Source organism: Cygnus atratus, chromosome 1 (assembly GCF_013377495.2).
Source record: "Cygnus atratus isolate AKBS03 ecotype Queensland, Australia chromosome 1, CAtr_DNAZoo_HiC_assembly, whole genome shotgun sequence".
Taxonomy (NCBI): Eukaryota; Metazoa; Chordata; class Aves; order Anseriformes; family Anatidae; genus Cygnus; species Cygnus atratus.
In genome coordinates, this window is record NC_066362.1 from 13,539,272 (window position 1) to 13,559,545 (window position 20,274).

The following is a 20,274-nucleotide window of genomic DNA, read 5'->3' on the forward strand; positions in this document are numbered from 1 at the left end:
TATTTAGGAGGTATTTAGGGATGTCCACATGTGGACACGGTGCTTAGGGACATGGTTTAGTGGTGGACTTGTGGTGTTAGGTGGTGGTTGGCCTTGATGATCTTATGGGTCTTTTCCAAACTCTATGATTCTATGATCCTAACTTACTGTATTTTTATGGAAGAAAGTTATCCATGTAAAGATTTGACCAGCAGCTATCTTGTCTTCCCCAGAAGAAATGACAGTAAGGACTCTAGCAATGGCCCAAACCTCTCATCATGACTTTACACAAGCTGGAGCAATTGGACTCCAACTGCAAGCTAGGGTTTGGCACTGCCTCCAGTGTAATGCTGGTTGGTACTGCACAGGAAAAGACAGCATATGTCCCTTGCAGTCCCAGACGCTCTTCTTCTTCATGGAAGCATGTATACATTTCTCTAGAAGACTTTTTAAAACTCTTTGCACAGAAGAAATGAATTAAGCTAGATTAACCGAATTGTTTCTCAGGTAGAGCAATGCAACTGCTCTGGATTTTGCCTGCAGAAAAAGAAGTACATTATGGCGTGGGATTTGAAATACTCTTTATGTTGCAAGTGGCTAAGATTAAAATAAGACCTCTGTCTCTAATGCTCTGTATTACCCTTTTTCATTAGTCCTGGCTCATCACTAGGGGCAATCTGCGAAGACATAGCTGAGAGCCATTCTGCTGGTGCTCTTCTGTGAGGAGGATGGTCATGTCAGGCCAGGTCATGGACAGGCTCATCAGCTGGTCAAGCAAATTTCATTAACCTTAAAGAGCAACTCAGTTGAAAGAGACCTTCCTCTCCAATGAGAGCAATTCAGACCTCAAAAAGGAAACAAAAAGCTCTAACTTCTCATTCATCCCAGGTCAGTCGGCATTGCTCTTTGGAAGAGATTTTCTGTGGAAGGCGGTCCAGCTTGGGATACATGCTATTGTTGATGGTACTTTCTGAGGTTATGCAAAATTACAGCATTCAGCTGAAAGGAGCAGGTATAGCACAAACCCGCAATCTTTAAATATTCAAATTCCTTTGCCTTCTGCATTTTTTTAAATATAACTAGTAATTTATAAGATTAAAGAATAAAAAATTTGGATTTTTCCTAAAAGAGCTCTTCAATTATATGCATAGTATACTGCAAAACAAAACTGCTTACCAATAGGCTGAAATTAAAGAAATTGTGCAAATACATAATAGTACTACTAATCACTCATTTAAAAAAATACAGGTGGAGTTAAGCAAACAGTGTTGGACAAAATGTTGTTCTTACAAATAAAGTTTTTCTGTTAAGGGGGACTTTTTTCCCAAACCTCTACAGTATCTGAAAAGCCCAAGAATTTTCGCTTCCATCTAATTTGTAATTCAAATTCCAGAGCTGAACATGACAAAATATTGTGAAGGTACTGTTTAATGAGTGATGAACCTAGACTTTAATCTCACTAGGAATAATTTCAATATTACATTTTATATTCCATTGCAGAACAGCAGTGTGTAGGTCTTCAAGTGTTGTAGCTAAGGTCCCCAAAATATTATAAGTGTAGAACATCACAAAAAAAAAAAATTTTCAGGTGTGCCTCATTTTACCAATTCACAGACCTACTTATTTTAAAACAGTGTAAATTGTACAGTGGTCCATAGTGTGGCTAAAGGCAAATGGAGTTTACTTGCATAAAATGAAAAAGCTAAAAAATATATGGTGCAGATTAACTATGCACTGAAAACATCTAAACTACTTCCAATTTAAAAAACTTACAGTACTTCAGACTGAGAGGAGACAAAGGCTATCTTAATATGTATTTTAAATCATGATTCACTTTCTAAGATGCTTACACATAGCTGGGTGGTTTGAAATCTAGAAACAGTATTTGTATGGCTCAAAAATGCATATTAGCTTGAATGAGAACCTTGTTCCATGTAAAAATGTAAACGATTTTCTTTTTTTTTCATTAGCACCATGGGTATATACAGAGCTTTACAAGAGGTGAATTGTGCTAAGCAAAGAATGGAAATTGAGCTCAATAGAGCTCACAACCTAAGAGGCATGAGCAAATACAATACATGAAAATGTAAGGAAATGTAGGATGCTTGCCGTGCAAGGCGAGGCAATCCTTTTGGTAAGAAAAAGCACAGAAGAGAGTATACAATACAAAGTGATTCAGAGAGAAAAGGCCACAGTCAAACTGGAATCGTGAGAAAGCTGAAGAAAGTAATAGGGAATTAGAAAGTCAGTGGGGTCATTGTGGGGCTCTGTGTCCATGGGATGAGGGAGAATGAAGGAATCTTTTGGAGTAAAAGGTTAAGATTTTCTGTGGATGAAGTAAGGCCAATGAAAGGTTATTAACAGTTAAAATAATAGAAAAGTGTGTCCTGTTTTGGTTAAACTAGAGGGGAGGGAAATAGAATTGGCAATGGAATGCCAGCTCATGCTAGAAGAGCTGGAATATGAGATGGGAAACAAGATTTTGTGATGGGCCCAATGCCCATGGAAATATAGGAACCAAAATAATTAAACATGGTAATAGCTAATGGTTAAGCAAAACAAGTATTCAACCAGAAAAAAAAAAAAAGAGCTAACACAATGCAAATTAAACATATGTTCCAGATATGTCAGTTTATACTACTATACTACTAACACCCATATTCTATAGATCTGTGGGGTCAAGCCATGTATAAGGATAGGTAGGGAACAATACAGCATAAGAAAACATTCATAAAGCTCACTGCAAAGTAAAAAGACTTTTTTTTTTTTTTTTTAGAACTCTGAACATTTTTTTTCCTTTTTAAATATAAAGCAAAAGAAAATTACAGAAACATAAATGCTCCCAGCCAAACACCAAACTCTAAGTTCAACAGCCAGCAGCCATTAGCCATCGCTCACCAATTCATCGCAAATGAGATGTGCAGAGAGGTATATTATATTTTGCAGATTATGAAAAAGTCTAATCTCCTCATTAGCAGCCAGATGAAGATGAAAAAGAAAATTAATGCTTTTATTTAGACTCCTGCCAATACTTGCTCTCCACTGGTAAACAAAGTTGCTATTGAAAGATAGATGCTGAACATCCCCCTGGAGAGAGTCAGTGCATTGCCTGAGGGCTGCATTATTCTCACTGACACATAAGCCAATACGTCAGCTCTGAACTCGAGTCTTCTGTAAAATACTACTCTGGTGAAGCCTGAGAGCCTGCAATCTGTTTTGTGTTTGTTTTTCAAAGTGTTCTTTAATCCATATTTACAAGGTACAAAACATGCCTAAAAGGTCTTCCACAAACATTCAGGCAGAAGCTATCAAATCAAAGGGAGCCTGGGCCAGTTCTCAGGATTTACATTAACATGGAGACTTCTGTCAGAGCAGGGAGGGGTTTCTTAAGAAAGGAATGCCAATCCTATAATTTGTGGTGTTGAGTATGAGATCGTATGAAATTTTGGGAATTTTGCTGAAAGGAATGATTCTGCAGTAGGAGGGAACAACAACATCCTTCATCTTTTCCATCTTTTAAGTTTAATGGTTCTGATTCTCCTGCAGGCAGTCAGAACTAAATGACACACTAACAAATCTCCCAGCTGGTCCTTATGCCAATGCACTGCATTACCAGCCCAGAGTTACAGAGCATATCAGGTGCAGGCTCTCTTTAACCCTCCAACACCACTCAGTGCAGTGAAGGTGGGCTGGCGGTGTGATGTGTGTGCTGGCTCCAACCCTGCACCGTGAGCTCTTTCTCCCCATGACGTCTCTGCTCTCACACAGACCTGAACCACCTTCAGTTCTGCAGTGCAGTGCAGCCAGGTCTGATGTTTTGTCAACTCCGTTTTAATTATGCAAGTGTTTATTAACGTAAGACATTTGTTCTACTCCAGCCAAGAATAAATATGAATTAATCTGTACAGTAGTATGTTTACCTTATTTTCAATTTATTTTGCTATTAGATGAACAAGTTATATATATTATTAATTAAAGACATTGTTAACGGTAATACTATCATCAGTCATTAACATCCTTATTTTTCCTTACCAATACTTATAACACATCTATCTTCTCTGTCTTGGCTTATAAACTCTGTTTTCTTGCCTCTTGTGCTGGACTATTTTTTTTTTGTAGGATAATTTTTATCTTTCCTTTCTTTTTAAGGTCCAATAACATTCTTATAAACTTTAAAGCTCACATCAGTTCTCAAAGATCTCTCTAGCTTCTTAAAATATTTATTATATGCTGAACACACAGCTTTTCAAGCGATTGTTTTACTTTCCTTGGTGTCTTTCCCTGTGGCATCATTCTTTATTCTATTCACATTATACATAGGGCTGCTGGTTTTGCATTGCCATTCCTTAACACAGCTCTTCATCATCCTACAATTGTCTTCAAAATAAGAACTACACTTTACTTTGCTACACAAACCCCATTAACTCTATTAGGATTTACTAATGCACGTCCAAGGGCGGACAGCCCCAACAATCATGATTTCTGAGATTCCTTGCTGCTTTCATGTCTTTGTGTATATCCTTTGTACTAGTTATTATGAAGGTTGTATCATACCCAGTGAATACTTATTGAAATATGTCCTGTAATAAATCTAAAAAGTTGCCCTTTGGTTTTATGTTCTTTATTTAATATGTTACATTATTCACTTAAGCCTTTCAGTCAGGTAATATTTAGGGCCAGAAGGAGACCTTAAAACCCCACTTTGGTCAATCTACCTTGCTGTTTTGCATATTTATCTTTGCTTCTAAATAAACACACTAATTCCATCTGAAATAATCCTTTGTTTACATCAATAGCATTGCTGAAACTATGATTGTCTTCATGGAATGAAAGAAGTGAGGTTTGCTTCAAAGAAAAATCCTTTTCTTTGATAAGGAAAATTAATGCTAATAGCCTAAGAGCTATAATAGTACACACTGGTTAGGAGAACCAATGCAATGCACACTGTCTGCTTAAGAAATAAGAACAAAAGGCTAGAGGAGAGGTTGGTGCTAGACAAGACTGAAGGAAAAGCAATGGGCAATGAGGTATTTGACCAGCTGCATCGGGAAAAGAGTGGCTGAGCAAGAAACCTAAGGGGAGAGAGGCCTTGGTGAGGATAGGAATCTGGAGAAGAGCCACAAGAAGCTCTGAGAAGCTTGCAAGTTGGTATTTCAGGGAAATCTTATAACTCATACATGGCTGCCACTGACTGTGGGCTACTCATAAAATAGCATCCCTGTATGATCCTTGACTAAGTCAAACATGATGTTTGTGGAATTACCACCACGATATCAAAAATTTTGAGGAAGACAAAGACACAAAATCTCTGGGGTGACTGTGTACAAAGTAAAGGAAATCATTGGGAACATCATGGGAAACACAGAAGCTGATGAGGATGCAGGAGGCTATGACAAGTTGGGGAAGCTGGAGGCCCTTTGAGGGACATGGTGCAGGACATGGCTATCAGTGGCTGGGTGGGAGGAGGAGGCAAAGGCACTGCCACAGCTGAGCCCAGGGATGGCACATCTCACCATCTCCTATTCTCTGAGCACAAACAACACACAAATCCCAGTTTCGTCTTGTCCTGTGGAGTCCCTCTGTTCTCCAGGACTGCATGCAGTACCATCAGGAATTATTGTTCTAATCTAATCTAAATATTGCCAAAATGCTGATTTAAGGTTGCGTTATGCTCCAAAATTAAAGAAATGTGAAACAGAACGGGGTGAAAGAATTACAATACCTGCTGCCAGCTCTCCTAACAAAGACTCCTGGTCTAGCATGTCAGAAAGCAGAGACTGCCAAAGCCTGTACGGATTCTGCTCACTAGTCTCTGCTTACCAAGGTGTTTTCTTCTAGCAGGGAGGAATCTTGTTGTTTTGCCCATATTCTCCTTGACCATGCTGCCAGCTCTGATGCTGACGGTCATGTTTCCTTTAAACTTGTTTGCCCATAGCTTTCATCATGCAGATCACTGCCAGCTCTCTGTCTCCCTCTCCCTCTTATATCAATACATCTTTTACTTGTTTGTCCTTTCCTTACCTGTTCTGGGCACTTCAGGCTCTGCCCTTGGCAGTGATTTCATTATTCAGCAGCCACGGAGAATTTTACCTCCTTATGAGGCTTTTTACCATTTTATGCTGACGACTCTGAATATTGATTTTTTTCACTCTTGTCTACCCAGCCCGTTTAAGATATCATCACCATTCTCTTTAATACATCCCAAATGGCATTCCTGCCCATAATTTTGTTCCCAAATCCCGTTATACCAGTCACCAAAACACCACACCTGCATTATAGGGGCACAATTTATCTCCTGTTCTGAATACTAAAGACATCTTTGTTATTTCTCTACATTTTTCCTTCTACACAGTAGAACACTGATACGTTCTGGGCCCAATCACCTTCCATCCAGATGATTATCACACTTCCATCTGATTGCCAGCACATGTCTTACACTTTTCTAATTCATTCAAAATATACCTAATTCTAACCTCCAATCTTATTAGCTTGTATCTGTAGTCACCTCTCTGAATTCCCCTACCTACTTCCTGTTGATACATTAAGATACTGAAAATGTATATACTGAAGCTGAAAACTGAAATATTTTACCCTTAATATCACAGAGGTACTACTCATACCTTACCCTAACACCTCAATAAATGCTCCTGTCATAATTTTCAGTAACTTCCTGTTACAAAACTATTGCACAGATATTCCCAAGCTCATATGAAAAAACACACCATAATACCCAAAAGTACGTATTTTGAGGGATTTTCTTGTTTGTTTGTATGACAGCATATTTCTACGTTTGAAATATTTATTTTAGACTGGTTTGGCCCATGCTTCACTCTCTTTTCACATGGAAATATCACTGGAATTTTGCAGAGAAAACTGAATCAGCGCAGAAATTCCTTTCTCTCCTGTACCAGACATGATGGATACCTTCCCTGCTTCCCACTGCTTTAATGATGCAGGTTCAAAGCAGTGTGCTGTTTGTAGACAACAGCTCACAACAGGACATTTATTTTTAGGTTATTCATCAAAAGAATATATGTGATAAACTGTGCAAACAATTAGATTTTTAGTCAGTGTAAGTCAAGCATTTTGTTTAGCTATAAAAATGATCAAAAGTTGCAGGTGAAGGGCAAAAGTTTAGTGGCCTACTTTCACAAAATGGGAAAGCAGGTTCTTAACAAAGCTACTCATGCTGGATGGTAAATGAAGCTTTTGCTGTAGGCACATTGCATTTTTTGTTTATCATCAACACAATGATAGCTAAAACTCAGCTTGTGGTGTTGACAAAAAAAAAAAAGTTGGTTATTACAGGCTGATTTTAAGTAAGCATATAAAGCAATAAGATGTACTTTAATTTTTGGATATTCCCCAGTGCTTAGCAGAGAGGACATCGCTCTAGGTTTTCCAGATCACTAAAGGGAGATGTGAAGCCAAAGAAAGTATCAGTTTTGAGAATATAAAGAAGGTCCTGACACAAAGTTTTCTAGAAATTTACTTTCATGATGAGTAGTACTGAAATGCAAGAACAATGAAAAATCACATTTACCAGATATTTTTAAAATGATGGCTGCTCTTACCTCCCTGTTCACACAGCTGTTGTGCTAAGGCATCCTTGAATATAACTTGGCCCCTATGAGTAGCTGTAGCCCTGTGAACATAAAAAGACAACAATAAATAATGTAGCATACTCATTTATATATGCATATGTATGGCTATGCACATGAGTAATTGAATCAGAAGGCCTGCTGTGCTTTCTTCCTCTGCTTCTCTTTCTGTACTCTTTGTTTTTAAGCTTGTAGAACAATTTGTAGGGATTTTTTTCTGTACATGGCAAAAAACAAACAAACAAACAAAAACCTCCTAAACCAAAATGGCTAGGCTGGTAATATAGAGCACTAGAGTGGACATTCAGTGAAGGACATGAGTAAAAGCAGGTGCATTGCAGAACTCAGCACGTCACTCTGCCTGGGAATGCATACCTGCCTCAGAGCAGGAAAGAAAAAATGCCTGTAGAGCTGGTGCCATGTAAAATTAACAGTCACACAGTCCAATAAGCTACAGAGATACTTTGATATGCTAGATAGAAATGTAGAGCTTGAATGGGTTTCCAGAAATCCTTTCTCAAAACAAAGGGAAAACTTGTCCAAAAAAGGAGAACCCACAACATTTCTCAGTACACTGTATTAGATTTTGCTGCCATTTGAGTTACTCCTTCTTTTCATTTCCCTTGTTGTCCAGAAAGTGGATCACTTTTTTTTTTCTTTTTTTTTTTCTTGTTGGAAAAACATCATCATTCTTTTCCTTTTTTTTTTCCACCTCCACAAACTCACAAGCCCAGTACCTTCACACTGCCTGTCCTCTAACCATTCACCTTCTGAACAGCATACTATTTTCTTGGTCCCCACTGGTCTCTCTCAGTCTGCCTCTTCCTTTGAGGAAGTGATATGCCTATAACAGCACAAAGTGTTTCTATACTTGAAGTCTTACCAGTTTTGTCTATACAATAATTCTTTCCCATTAATGACCCACAGCTAACCGGCTGCCTAATGTACCATGGAGAAATATTTGTCATTTTGTTTTCCCATAATCAGCTAGAGATCCAATGCAATTTGATTTGCTCTTATCTTACAGTGCTGCCATGCTAACAGTGCTGGTTATTTTTTATTTCCAATTGCTCATTTCATCTCTATTTCTTAAGTGTAACTTTGCAACTTAATTTTATCTTGTTGATTTCAAAATCAGTATTTGTCAGTGCTGACTCTGAATTCTGATTTCTCGCAGCTGAAGTTCTTCCAATACCTGTCTAGACTTATACACACTCTCATACATGTTCTTCACCCTTTCTGAGTCAGTAACAGAAATAATTAACATAAATAGACTCAAGATTGATCCATATGAATTCCTTGAAATAGCCTCTCAGCCCAACAGTAAGATATTGAAAACAACTTTATGAGTGTGATTTTTAGCCAGCTGTGTGCCCTCTCTAATGCATCACACCTGACTTGCTCATGAAACTGTCAGGAAGGAGCATAAAGGCATGGTCTGTAGAGGTAACTCAACATAGATCATTTTTTACTCAGCTATTAGGCCAGTTATGCTGACAGGGAAGAGCAACAAAACCCATCTAATACTATATTTTTCAGATATAGGGGACCCTGAAGGTAAAACTCATCTACAAACTGCTAAACAGGAAAACTTGTTTGGGATCCAATTTGCTTCCTGCTCAATTAGGAAAACTCTATTTACCCCTATCTGTATGACCAGAAGTGCAAAATTACGGCTACCTGATGCTCTTAGGGCACTCAGGGAACTCCCTTCCCCTGTGCATGTTGCCTTGTCTGGCTGCTTGGACTGCTTGGTTGCTACGGAGGTGCAGGCAAAGCTGGGGTGGAGCCTCGCCAGGTAGTAAGAGTACTTTTGGCCACAGTGCTGGGATCACATTACTGGTGTGAGGTTTTGGTTGTAGCCCCTACCATATACATCATACATCCTATTTTAGGATTTCAAACACTTGTGTAAAATACAGCAAAACTTCATGCTTTAGTTTTCCACTAACATTTCTTCCTCTACTACTGTAAGCTGTGACCATACTGAGTACAAAGCAGAATAAAAATAAATACATTGCCTCCACACATTAAAATAAATAAATAAATAGGTCATAAAAATGCCAGGAAGCTGAGACTTTGAGTCTCATTTAACAATATGACCTCAAGAAATTTTTACAGCTGTGTTGTGATGAACATGCACTTACATAAATTTCTGCAAATTCCCTCGCAGGTATATGTGGATGCACCAGACAGAATAAGACAAAACGATCTCCAAAACCAAACATATGTAGCCCAGACTTCTTTAAAAGGACTGGATTTGGAGACTTTGGTTAACAGATAAAATTGCAGGACATCCTACAGCCATGTCTAGGTGCAGACCAGCATGAACAGACATGTTTTGCAAATGTGTTTCATTCTGGGAATTCCAGGGTTTCAGCAAAATCCTTGTTACACAGTGGGATCCCTGTTACACACCTAAAAGAAAACGCCACACCTAATGCACAGAAGAAATTTTGTGCAACATTTCTATCTCTGCCCATTCTGGCAGTATGGAAGACAGGGCTGCTTGCAGACAAAGAAAAAGAAAACTTATACCAGCCATGGGCTGACCCTCCAGAGAAGCTGTTTATGCAGTCACCCAGGATACAATTCAGGATGTATGCAACAAAGATAACCACAAAACTCCTCTATGAGGCAGATAGGAGAAAACTCTCAAAACACAGACCATATGCAGAGGGGAGCTTGAGTATGTGTCTGAATGCAAACACATACCAAATAATACCAATAATACCAAACTGAGTAGTGTATACTTGCACACGTGTAAGAAAAAGGGGGTTTGGGGATGGAGCCAGCATGTGGCAGAATTATTTGCATCTTCCTGTGTCCATCATCCCTTGCTTGGTAGCGCAGACCAGGAGCCAATTATCGCAGCTCCACGTTAGGAGCGATCTGTGCCCAGGGACAGCGGTGCTCTGCAGGAAGGGCACCGCTTCCTACAACACGTGCTCAAGTTAGCATTAGTTTGGCAATGGGCATATGCATTAGTTCTGCACCAGCCAGGGCAGCTTCAGAGAATTATTAAGGGTATTGCTCCTGTTTTCCAGTATTATCTGCTTGTTTTTTTCTCTATTTATGCTTTATGCATGGAGCAAATGCCAGAATTGCAGTGGAATGATACAGGAGCTAAGCTACTTTTAGAAAGAAGTGCAAAATGTGCCTTGCCTGTATTGAACTTCCTTCACTTATGATATTCCTACCTGTCACATGAGCTTAAAAGAACAGGATCAAGAATTTGGATTTTTAACTTTTAAAAATCCAAAACCATAGGCATCCCTATAGTGACACTCAAGAAATTATTATAGTAATTATAATAAAAATAATATAGGCAATGTTTAAAGAAGTCTTTAGTAGAGAAAGAAAATTATTCAGTTATTAATTGTGGTGTTTTCTTTTCTTGACATTATTATTAACTGATTTCTGTACTGTTTTTCAAAAGTTTCTGTACAGTCTTCCGTGTAGTTAAATGTTGCTTAGATGAAGAGTACTTAATTAATTGGTGTTACTCCCCACCAGCCTGTAGTCCTCCTTTGTCACTGTATGCTAATTATTTCCAGCTAAAGGGCAAGTGACCCATCAAGTATCACCTGTCAGCCAGGCAAAAGGCAGGATGCGTGCTCTGTGTGTCCCCAGAGATAGCTCCTTCCCAGGAATCAATCTCTCCAAGGGGGAGAGAAATAAAAGAAAAATGGAAGGGAACAGGAATGTCCTGACATGGTAAGTGAGAGCTTTGAAAGAAAAACAACTTAGAGGTAATAAGGTTCCTCTTTACATTAACTTCACACCTCCATTAGCCTAGATGGATCTGTCTGCTTGGGGCTATGTAAGGGAGAAGAGAGAAAATGTGTTTTTAACAGTAGCAAGGAGAGAGAAACTGCTGAGAGAGGACAAAAAAGCTCTGAACACTGGAAGCCTCTATCTGGTGCCAAGGCTTGCTGCGGGTTCAACATTGCCAACTGACCTCGGGATTTCTGTAACAAACTTTGCTTCCTAAAACAGAACCGCTAAAGGTGAAATCAAGTGCCAATAAAGACTTTTAGATTGGCTGTCACTGAAAAGGAAAAAAGAAGGGGACACAAAACAACACCCTGCTAACAAGCTTAAAACCACTTTATTCAAGTGCAGCATTGCCACCTCCTCTGAACGTAGCCTAAGTGACATCATTTTGTCCCCTATGTGATGACACAAATCATTCCAGCCTTCAGGCGATCTGGGAGAAACAAGTCCAGAGAAGTTCACATCCGTTCCCAAACCCATGGTCCAGCCTCCTGCAGCATACTTTGTGCTGCGTGCCCAGGAGCAGAGCACCAGCCCCAGGCCTCCCTTTGAGGGATGCCACCACCTGGTCATGCTCTGGGGTCAGCACAGCCTGGCCCTCGCTCTGCTCCTATGGTGGCTGGCAGCACCTGTGCCTTCCCCTGGAGAGAGGAGACAGGCACCAGCACAAACTTGTTCAGGAGGCATCTGGGAAGAGAGATTTCCTACAACAAAATACCTCATCTCATGACAGCCCCCAAAAGATTTTTAAAAGGATCATGGAAAATGAGGTTATAGAATCACAGAATCACAGAATGGTTTGGGTTGGAAGCAACTTTAAAGACCACCCAGTTCCAGCCTTCCAGCCCCCTGCCATGGGCAGGGACACCTCCCACCAGACCAGGTTGCCCAAAGCCCCATCCAGCCTGGCCTTGAACACCTCCAGGGATGGGGCATCCACAGCTTCTCTGGGCAACCTGTGCCAGGGCCTCACCACCCTCAGAGTAAAGAATTTCTTCCTTATATCTAAACTAAATCTACCTGCTTTCAGTTTAAAATAATTACCCATTGTTCTATCATTACATGCCCTCATAAAAAGTTATTCTTTTTCCCACATTAACACGGTTTAGCCCTGTGCTTACTGCTAGCAGCTGCATTGCTTGTCCTTGTGCCATGGTCATGACTATTTCCACTGGAGGAAATTTAGGATGTTATCCATTTCTCCAGGGAAATCAGTGGCTGGCTATACAAAGCTGAGATTTTTCTCCCAAACTGCATAGCACTGTCCCCCCTAAATCCAGTGGGATCCACTGACAGTACAGACTGTAATCCGTCCCTGCCACTGCCCTGTGATGCAGGAGATGTCCTGTGCTGATGGGTCTGGGCTAGAAGGGAAAATAAATGCATACATACTGAATAACTGCTGTCATGATTTTATGTTGAAATATCTTGTATTCCACAGTGGATTCGGGTGCACTGCCAGCATGCTGTATTTTAAATTGAGTGTTTCAGCTCAGGAGACAATAGCCAGGAAAGGTGAGTGGGACTGAGCCCAGGCTCTCCTGGCTCCATGTGCAGCAAGGATGCATGGCAGCACTGCCCAGAGGCCAGGGCAGAGATTTGCCCTCTTCATCAAATAAAGTAGGTGGGTTTTAATGTTTTATTGTATTTGTAAAACTCTCACTGCTTGAAGGGTTGTTCTCTTTTGGCTATAGTCCAAAACGAAAATAAAACAAAACCACACACACAAACAAACCCACAAAAATACTACCCAATTAAGAGGTTTTAAAAAAATAAATAAATTAAAAAGCAAAATGAGGAATAGGTCTGCTGGGCATTAAGTGCCCAGGGCAGGAGCATCCAGCCTTTCTTGGAGGGAGTGTGAAACATATTTTCAAAATGTACTGCAAAGGTAGCTTGGTGACCATTGACTGGGTAGGGCAGGGTGTGATGCTGGTGTACACTTCAGCGTGTATCTCCCATCATGCTGAAACCACCAGTGACCAGGTCTCCAACAGCGGCCAAGGAAGTGCTGGGATACTGGCGCTGGTTGGATGCCTCTGAGTTGTTTTTTCAGCCTCCGCTTGACTTGTAAACACAGTCTAATTAAAGTAGCAGGGATGAGGTATGTGCATCCTAAAAAACATGGTTGTGACTCTGCCTTTCCCTCCCTTTACCCAACTGTTTCTTCCCTGAGGTACTGTAAAAAAAAGTCATCTGTCCTGGCTATATTCAGCTGAAGCTGCCAGGGAAAGCTGGCAAGTAAGATGTGATTATTTATATGGACATTTGTTCAAGAGGACAAAATTAACATGCTCGCTCTGAAAGCCTGGATCAGAGGTGAAAAGACTTCAGAGGGAAAGGCTTAAAATGGCCACAGAAAGCAGGATATGCGTGAGAGGCCAAAGAGCAACCAGTTCACTTGTGGCAGCTGCCCTGGGCTGAAGCCTGCAGGCCATGCTCATGCATTGTGCTTCTGGCTGACTTTATCATGAGCTCAGGCTCCTCTGCATTCGTATGGAGTAAGTGCAAGAGGAACAAGAGCCACCTCCTTTAACTCCTGTCTCTGAAGTTATCTCTGAGGTCAACCCATGCGGAGAAGGGCAGTAGGAGTCTAATCCAGGGGTGGTGTGAGTATCTTTGTGAAGATTTTGAATGTTATAATGTCAGAAAAAATTATGTCTGAGAGACAAAAAAATGCAGATGAAATGTCAAAAGGTTTCTCAGCAAGATCCAATAAACACCAAATAAAGAAATCAAAGTCTTCTTTTGTTGTGTTTGATATTAAAACAGTATTTAAAGCTGCAGGTGTGTATTTGTGTGTATGGGAGGGAGCGCATATCAACATATGTGTACCCATATCAACTAGCATTTGGTGAGACTACCCTGCCCTTAACAGAGCATGCAACACAACATGGGTATGGCTGGCAGAAACCTCTACTGGCTGGGACAAACCACACAGAGTATGAGCAGTGATGGGCTCTTTCTCCCTCCCACACACTGTGTATGCACTGTAAAGAGCTCATTACCATGATGCTAGATACTCCAACCTGCGTGCAGCCAGTCTTGCAGAACTTTTCTCTCAGTGCACCCCGTGCAAAACATGCATTTTTTAAAACCTACAACTTCAACCACGCTCCAGATGAGACACTTCTAAGGTGTGCAGTGGTCCGTGCACCCTTCCGTGTGTTGGCCTGATGTGTATGGTTTTGACTGTACACATGGTCCAGTGCACACTTAGAGCACATGTAGAGAACAGGGCTCCAATACCTATCCGCATGTATCTTCTGCACATTTTTTTGTAATGTGACTATATTATCACCTAAACAGGTGGTAATATACAAAAACAGACTTCTGTTTCAATCAAATATCGGTTGAAATATTGATATGAGGAGCCATTCATTTGTGCCAGTTTACCCTTTCTCATAAATACAATTACTGATTAATTTTTCATGTTTAGTCTTTTCTAGCGTTGTTGGGAGAGCTGGTTTATCAGTAGGCTGAGAAAGCCACCCTCCATCCTGAAACATGGGTTTGGAGTCAGCTTGGAAACAATTTCCATCTCATTCATTGAGGTGAGGTCGGTTTTGTTGTTATTGTCTTTGACATTTTCAAAATTAAAAAAAAAAAAAGTAAACAAATGTTTAAGAGAGAACATGAAGATTTTCCAGAAATAAATTTAAGATGAAACGTGAAGGGAGGAATATAACAGTGAAATGGCAATATCAGTTGAAGATCAAGCAGATTTAAGCTTTTATGGTTTAACATGGAAAGCTGCCCCACACAGCTTCACTTAGGAAGTGCTGCTCTGATTAAGGGGCTGAATTAAGTACATATTTAAGTGCTTTCTTTAATCAAGTTTTGAATAAAAGTGGCAGAAAAATAAATGAGCTGAACATATAATTATTGAGTATATTACAGAGAATGGATTGGTGGCTACAGCACTGGAAGCCCCATCCCCTACACATTATAATTTATGAGAATTTCCTTTTGTAGTCATAAAAAAAAAAAAAAATGTCTGTGTGGTTACAGGGAGTAAGTACAGAATAGGGATACAACAGAACAATAAATATACATTAACAAAGAGGAAAAAATTAAGAATTACCATTTTAAACTGTAAGTAAACATTTCCATCCTCTTTTCCCCTGTATCTCAAGGAATAAAAAGATGATTTTCACTTCTATCTACTTTTATGTGACTAGAATGATTAGAGCCTCTTGCTGACTGAAAGCAGATTAGGACAATACTTTCTTCCCAGCTACAGGAAATCCAGCATTTTCATTAGTATTTTGTATTGTGTGATTATAAAGGAAAGCAAACTCTATTTTTTCTACATTTTAAATAAAGGTTTTTTTTTTTGAAGTGGCACCTGCCAAGCAGTCAGTTCATATAAATAATAGAACAAGCATCCATTGTCTCTATACTGACACAATGCCAACAACTAGGTCTCTGTTTTCCACTTTTTCCCGTGTTTGGGAGAGGGTGCTGTCCTTGTCTTAGGTTTTACTATCTGTTGTGTTTTATTACCTAGTGAAACATTGATTGCATGGATTTTTGTTTTTTAATGTTGAGGACTCATAAGTATTTAAAGTCCATATTTAGCCCTAGCCTAATGAATATATTATTTCTTTTTGTGTAAAAAATACTGTTTTTCCCAAACTTTGCCTCTATAGTCTTCTAAAGCCTATATTTAATCAAAATGTCTTTCAATCGCCTAAATTATCCTTCAAGAAGAAGAACAACAACAACAAAAATGTCTTTTCTTGTGTCATAGAAAGAAATGTTACAGCTTAGTATGGATTTTCAAAGTACCTGATACATCTAAAGGAACACAGAGGTATTAAGTAAAAGAATTTAACGGCACATGGTTATTTCCTGTATGCCCATACAATGAATAGTATCCTTTCCTTTACTTAACAAGGCATAGTAATCAGATCTGACAGTGCTGATCAACTGGGGTGACTTGAGCAGGGGCCACAGAGGTGGTTGGGGCTGCAGCACCTGCCCTACAAGGAGGGGCTGTGGGACTGGGGCTTGTTCAGCCTAGAGAGGAGATGACTCTGGGGGGATCTGACAGCAGCTGTTCAAGCAGGAGAGCAGGCTGCCCAGAGAGATGGTGCAGTTTTTCTCCATCTCTTAAAAAAGCTTAAAATCTGAAAGAGTAAAATCTGAAATAGCATATGTGACCCTATGGTGGAAAAAAAATAATTTAAAAAAAAAGCTTTTAAAAGATCCTAAGTAATGGAAAAAAAGGATGATTTTAAGGACACCTTTTCAGTTCACTGCTTTCTTGCCGTCTGTCTCGCTGTTTCCCCGTTAAGGTTTGAGCAGCCTGCTGTAACCTGTTTTAGCTGCCTGCATCCCCAAAGGATGCTGCCAGCAGCTGCAGATGACCTGAACCATATGAGAATCTGGAACCTCACCCACTGTGTTTGCTTTTCAACCCACACAGGGAAATCCTCAAATAGACAAATTAACCCCATTTCTTAACAAACACTCAGTTCAAAATTAATTACAGAGATGCAACTGGTGCATCCACATTGTGTAAAGCAGATTATAAGGGAAGGATAAAACCTGTCTCTTTAGACTAAAGGTAGAAAATGTTGCATCAAAAGTCAAAACATCCACATGCTGCAGCCCTGTGTCCATGGGACACATCTCTGCTTCCTACAGCTTCACTGGACACTGAAATATTACCTTCCTTGTCTAAAGTTTCTTTGTGTTCTTCCCACTGTCCTAAACATTTCAGAGGACTGAAAAACAGATGAAGTACACAAACCTTTCACAGATTTCTACAAATCAAATTATGGAAGAACCTGCTACAGCCGTTACTGAAAATCTTTTTATTCCCTACTTTTCCAAGAGGAAATTACAGCCCCCACTTGCCTCTTGCATGATGGGAATATGGCAGGTGGAAAAAAAAGGAAAAAAAAAAAAGCAGGGTAACTAATCATACAAAGGACAGTTATTTCTCCTTCTTGGTTTTTAATTTTCAGCCAGATTTATGTGTTGGAAAAAAGCACATATCCCTTAAGACCATACCAGCTTACAAACAGAAATAGGTGAAATATTGCCTTAGGAGAATAATTAATTTCGTCAGCCACTGAAAAAAATGACAAATTTGTTAAGTATTGCAGAACTCCAGCCAAAAAAAGCAGGTGGAAGGACATCAGGAATATGGCATAAACTGGAAAGGCTACAGTGAGGAGGTCTGGCATCAAAAACCAGAGCCGGATGTACAGGGAAGGGCAGGAGGATATCCGGGAAGCCTGTGGGTATTGCAGGAGAGCCTGAGATGTGGCGTGAAAGCAGTTGGGAGCTATGGGGACTTCGTGCTTGAAGCCACGTGAAACAAAGATGCATGGATGGATTCTGCTGCTCATGGCATCGCTCGGTGTTTCTTCAACAAGGATATTTGTTTCAGAGAGGCCTGTTTAAGTAATGCTGCTTCTGAGCCATAGGCAGAATCTTTGATTCCTCCACCCAGGAGACCATGGTCTGGCCACACAGACTCTTCACACCCCAGAGAAGTTCATAGGATAAGAAAATCCAGGCTGGAAGGGACCTCAGGAGGTCCCCAGGCCAACCTCCTGCTCCGAGCAGTCAGCTGCATTGATCAAACACACACAACACTGCTATGCCTTCTGCCACAGTGTGTGACAGCATGTCCAGACTCACAGCTCTGGTACTCGTGAATGTTTTTACATAGTAAAATACTGCTAAAGTTATCAAGATTATTTTAAACAAAAACTGCCACGTGAACTTTCGCTTGAATTGGTCAGTCACTTGGCACAGGCATAAACACTCTAAATTTACAGCTCATTTGGCCAGCAACCTCCCATGTAATATACTGTTCTGACAATAATGAGTCTGAACCCGTGCTTCTCACTAGGAAGCAATCCGTGATTTATCTCACTCTGAAATAAATTACCCACTAAGCTACATTGCCATAACACCTCCTTTTGATACCGCGTTGGTAAAAAATCTTTAAACCTATTATTAAAAAAGGACATCCAACTCTAAAAACTTTTCTCTTTAAGCAGAGTATTAATGGAGAGATCTATAACCACAGCCTTGAAAGAAACCAAATAAGGGAGAATCCGTAAGTAATAATGTAAGTACTTCTAGGATAGAGGTTTGGTGTCAGTTTTTTGTTCCTGACTCATTTTTCCTCTGAGTATAGATTTGTTTTCAGAAATTGTTGGCAGAATGAGCACAACACCGGAATGAATCTTTGTAGGAAAATATTTTGATGGTGTTCTGAGACTCTTTAGCACAGTCACAACATTGGGCTCTGCATGTCCCAAAAAATGGCAATATTGGGTAAAATGTAACCAGACTTTCACTCTTCATTTATTTGCTAATGACAGTTCCTAATCAAAAAGAATACATTCGGAATTCAGTTCAGTAATGTTGCCAAGAAGGTGAACTTTTCAAATACTTAAAAATAATTATTGCTCTGTTACATGAAATATTGCTTGGGTTCTCTAATTCCCATGCACAGAGTCCCAAATACTAAGTATTCCAGATGAAGGCATTCATAAGAGACCTGCACATCTGGTGCTGTACATAACAGAATCGTGCTGGAAATTAGGGAAATTCATGAGTAATTTGTATATCTAAGAAGTTTATGGTTGATTAATAAAACAGCAAACTTGAGCTAACACGATGAAATAGGACCTTGTCTCAAAATTGATATGCTAATGGCTTTTCAGAGCACCACATATTTTAACATTTTTTTATGTCTGCATCAAATAAGCAGCAACATAAAAGGTGGGACTGTTCTTGTGAATCTCTCAACTTCATCTAAGGAACTTATGCAGTAGATGCACCACTGCATTTAATACAAGCCCCTGTACCACTAGGGAAAGACACATCCCGTAAGCCGTTCAGGACAAATTCAGGACTGTGTCAGGCTAAGGCAGGCAGAGATTTTCTAGCACCTTGGTGCTTCTGAGCAGTCTCTTTGGCAGAAATACACCAAGTACTGGCTCCATCAGAGTCTTCTGGCAATGGGAAAGAATAACATACCATCTCTAAGTTAAATCTTCCTGTGCAATGTTGGTAAAAATGGCCAGATGTCTGAGCATTGCCATTGTGGACGGAGTCAAAATAGATACTAGATTTGATGGAATGTCATATAAAGTTACCACAAGCATTTCCCCTTTTAAATGGTAATTCCCCTTCTTGAATAATTACTAAATACCCCATGATTTCTGAAGAGAAAATCACATCTGCACAGAGAATGGCTGAAATCTTGAAAAACTGCGACAAAGAAACAATGAACCAAAGGCTATAAAGTACTCTGCCCCTGTGGATGAGTTGGATGTTGCTGTGCCTAGAAAGACTTGAAGCAAGACCCATCAAACAGATGGCAGGAATAACAGTAAACTGTGAACTGGTAAAGGCGTATGGATGACAGAGATACAATTATCAATTTAGAAGAAAATAAGACATCTCTGAGGACAGCATCTGAAAACAATGTTTTAAAAATAGCACCCTAACTATGCAGTACCACTTGTTTGGCACATGCTGGAGAAACAGATAGACTTCATTCATTGGCAGAGATTAACTGTGCTATGTTATTCTAGTAGGAAGACTGTGAAAAAACAATATATTGCCAACAAAAAACACAATGTTTTAAAATACAGCTGGTGATCCATGCCTTTTAGCTTCCAGGTGCATCCATCTCGGGGGATCCCTCATTCAAGCGGCTCATAGTAAGTTTGGATTCCTTGCATGACTTTGCTGTGCATTTCCTATTTTAAATTTTATCACAGAATCACAGAACTGTCTAGGTTGGAAGAGACCTCCAAGATCACCTAGTCCAACCTCTGACCTAACACTAACAAGTCCTTCACTAAACCATATCACTAAGCTCAACATCTAAAATTGATCATCAACATCTAAAATGAATCATTTATTGACCTCAGGCCAA

General features: G+C 39.8%; 1 protein-coding gene across 1 annotated transcript in view; it reads right to left on the bottom strand.

Annotated features, from left to right (window-relative positions):
* Nucleotides 1-20,274, bottom strand: part of RELN (reelin) — a 296,816-nt gene that overhangs the window by 173,192 nt on the left and 103,350 nt on the right. The window contains exon 4 of the mRNA XM_035549571.1: nt 7,554-7,624. Coding sequence (XP_035405464.1) covers nt 7,554-7,624 — 71 coding nt within the window. The remainder of the gene's footprint in view (nt 1-7,553; nt 7,625-20,274) is intronic.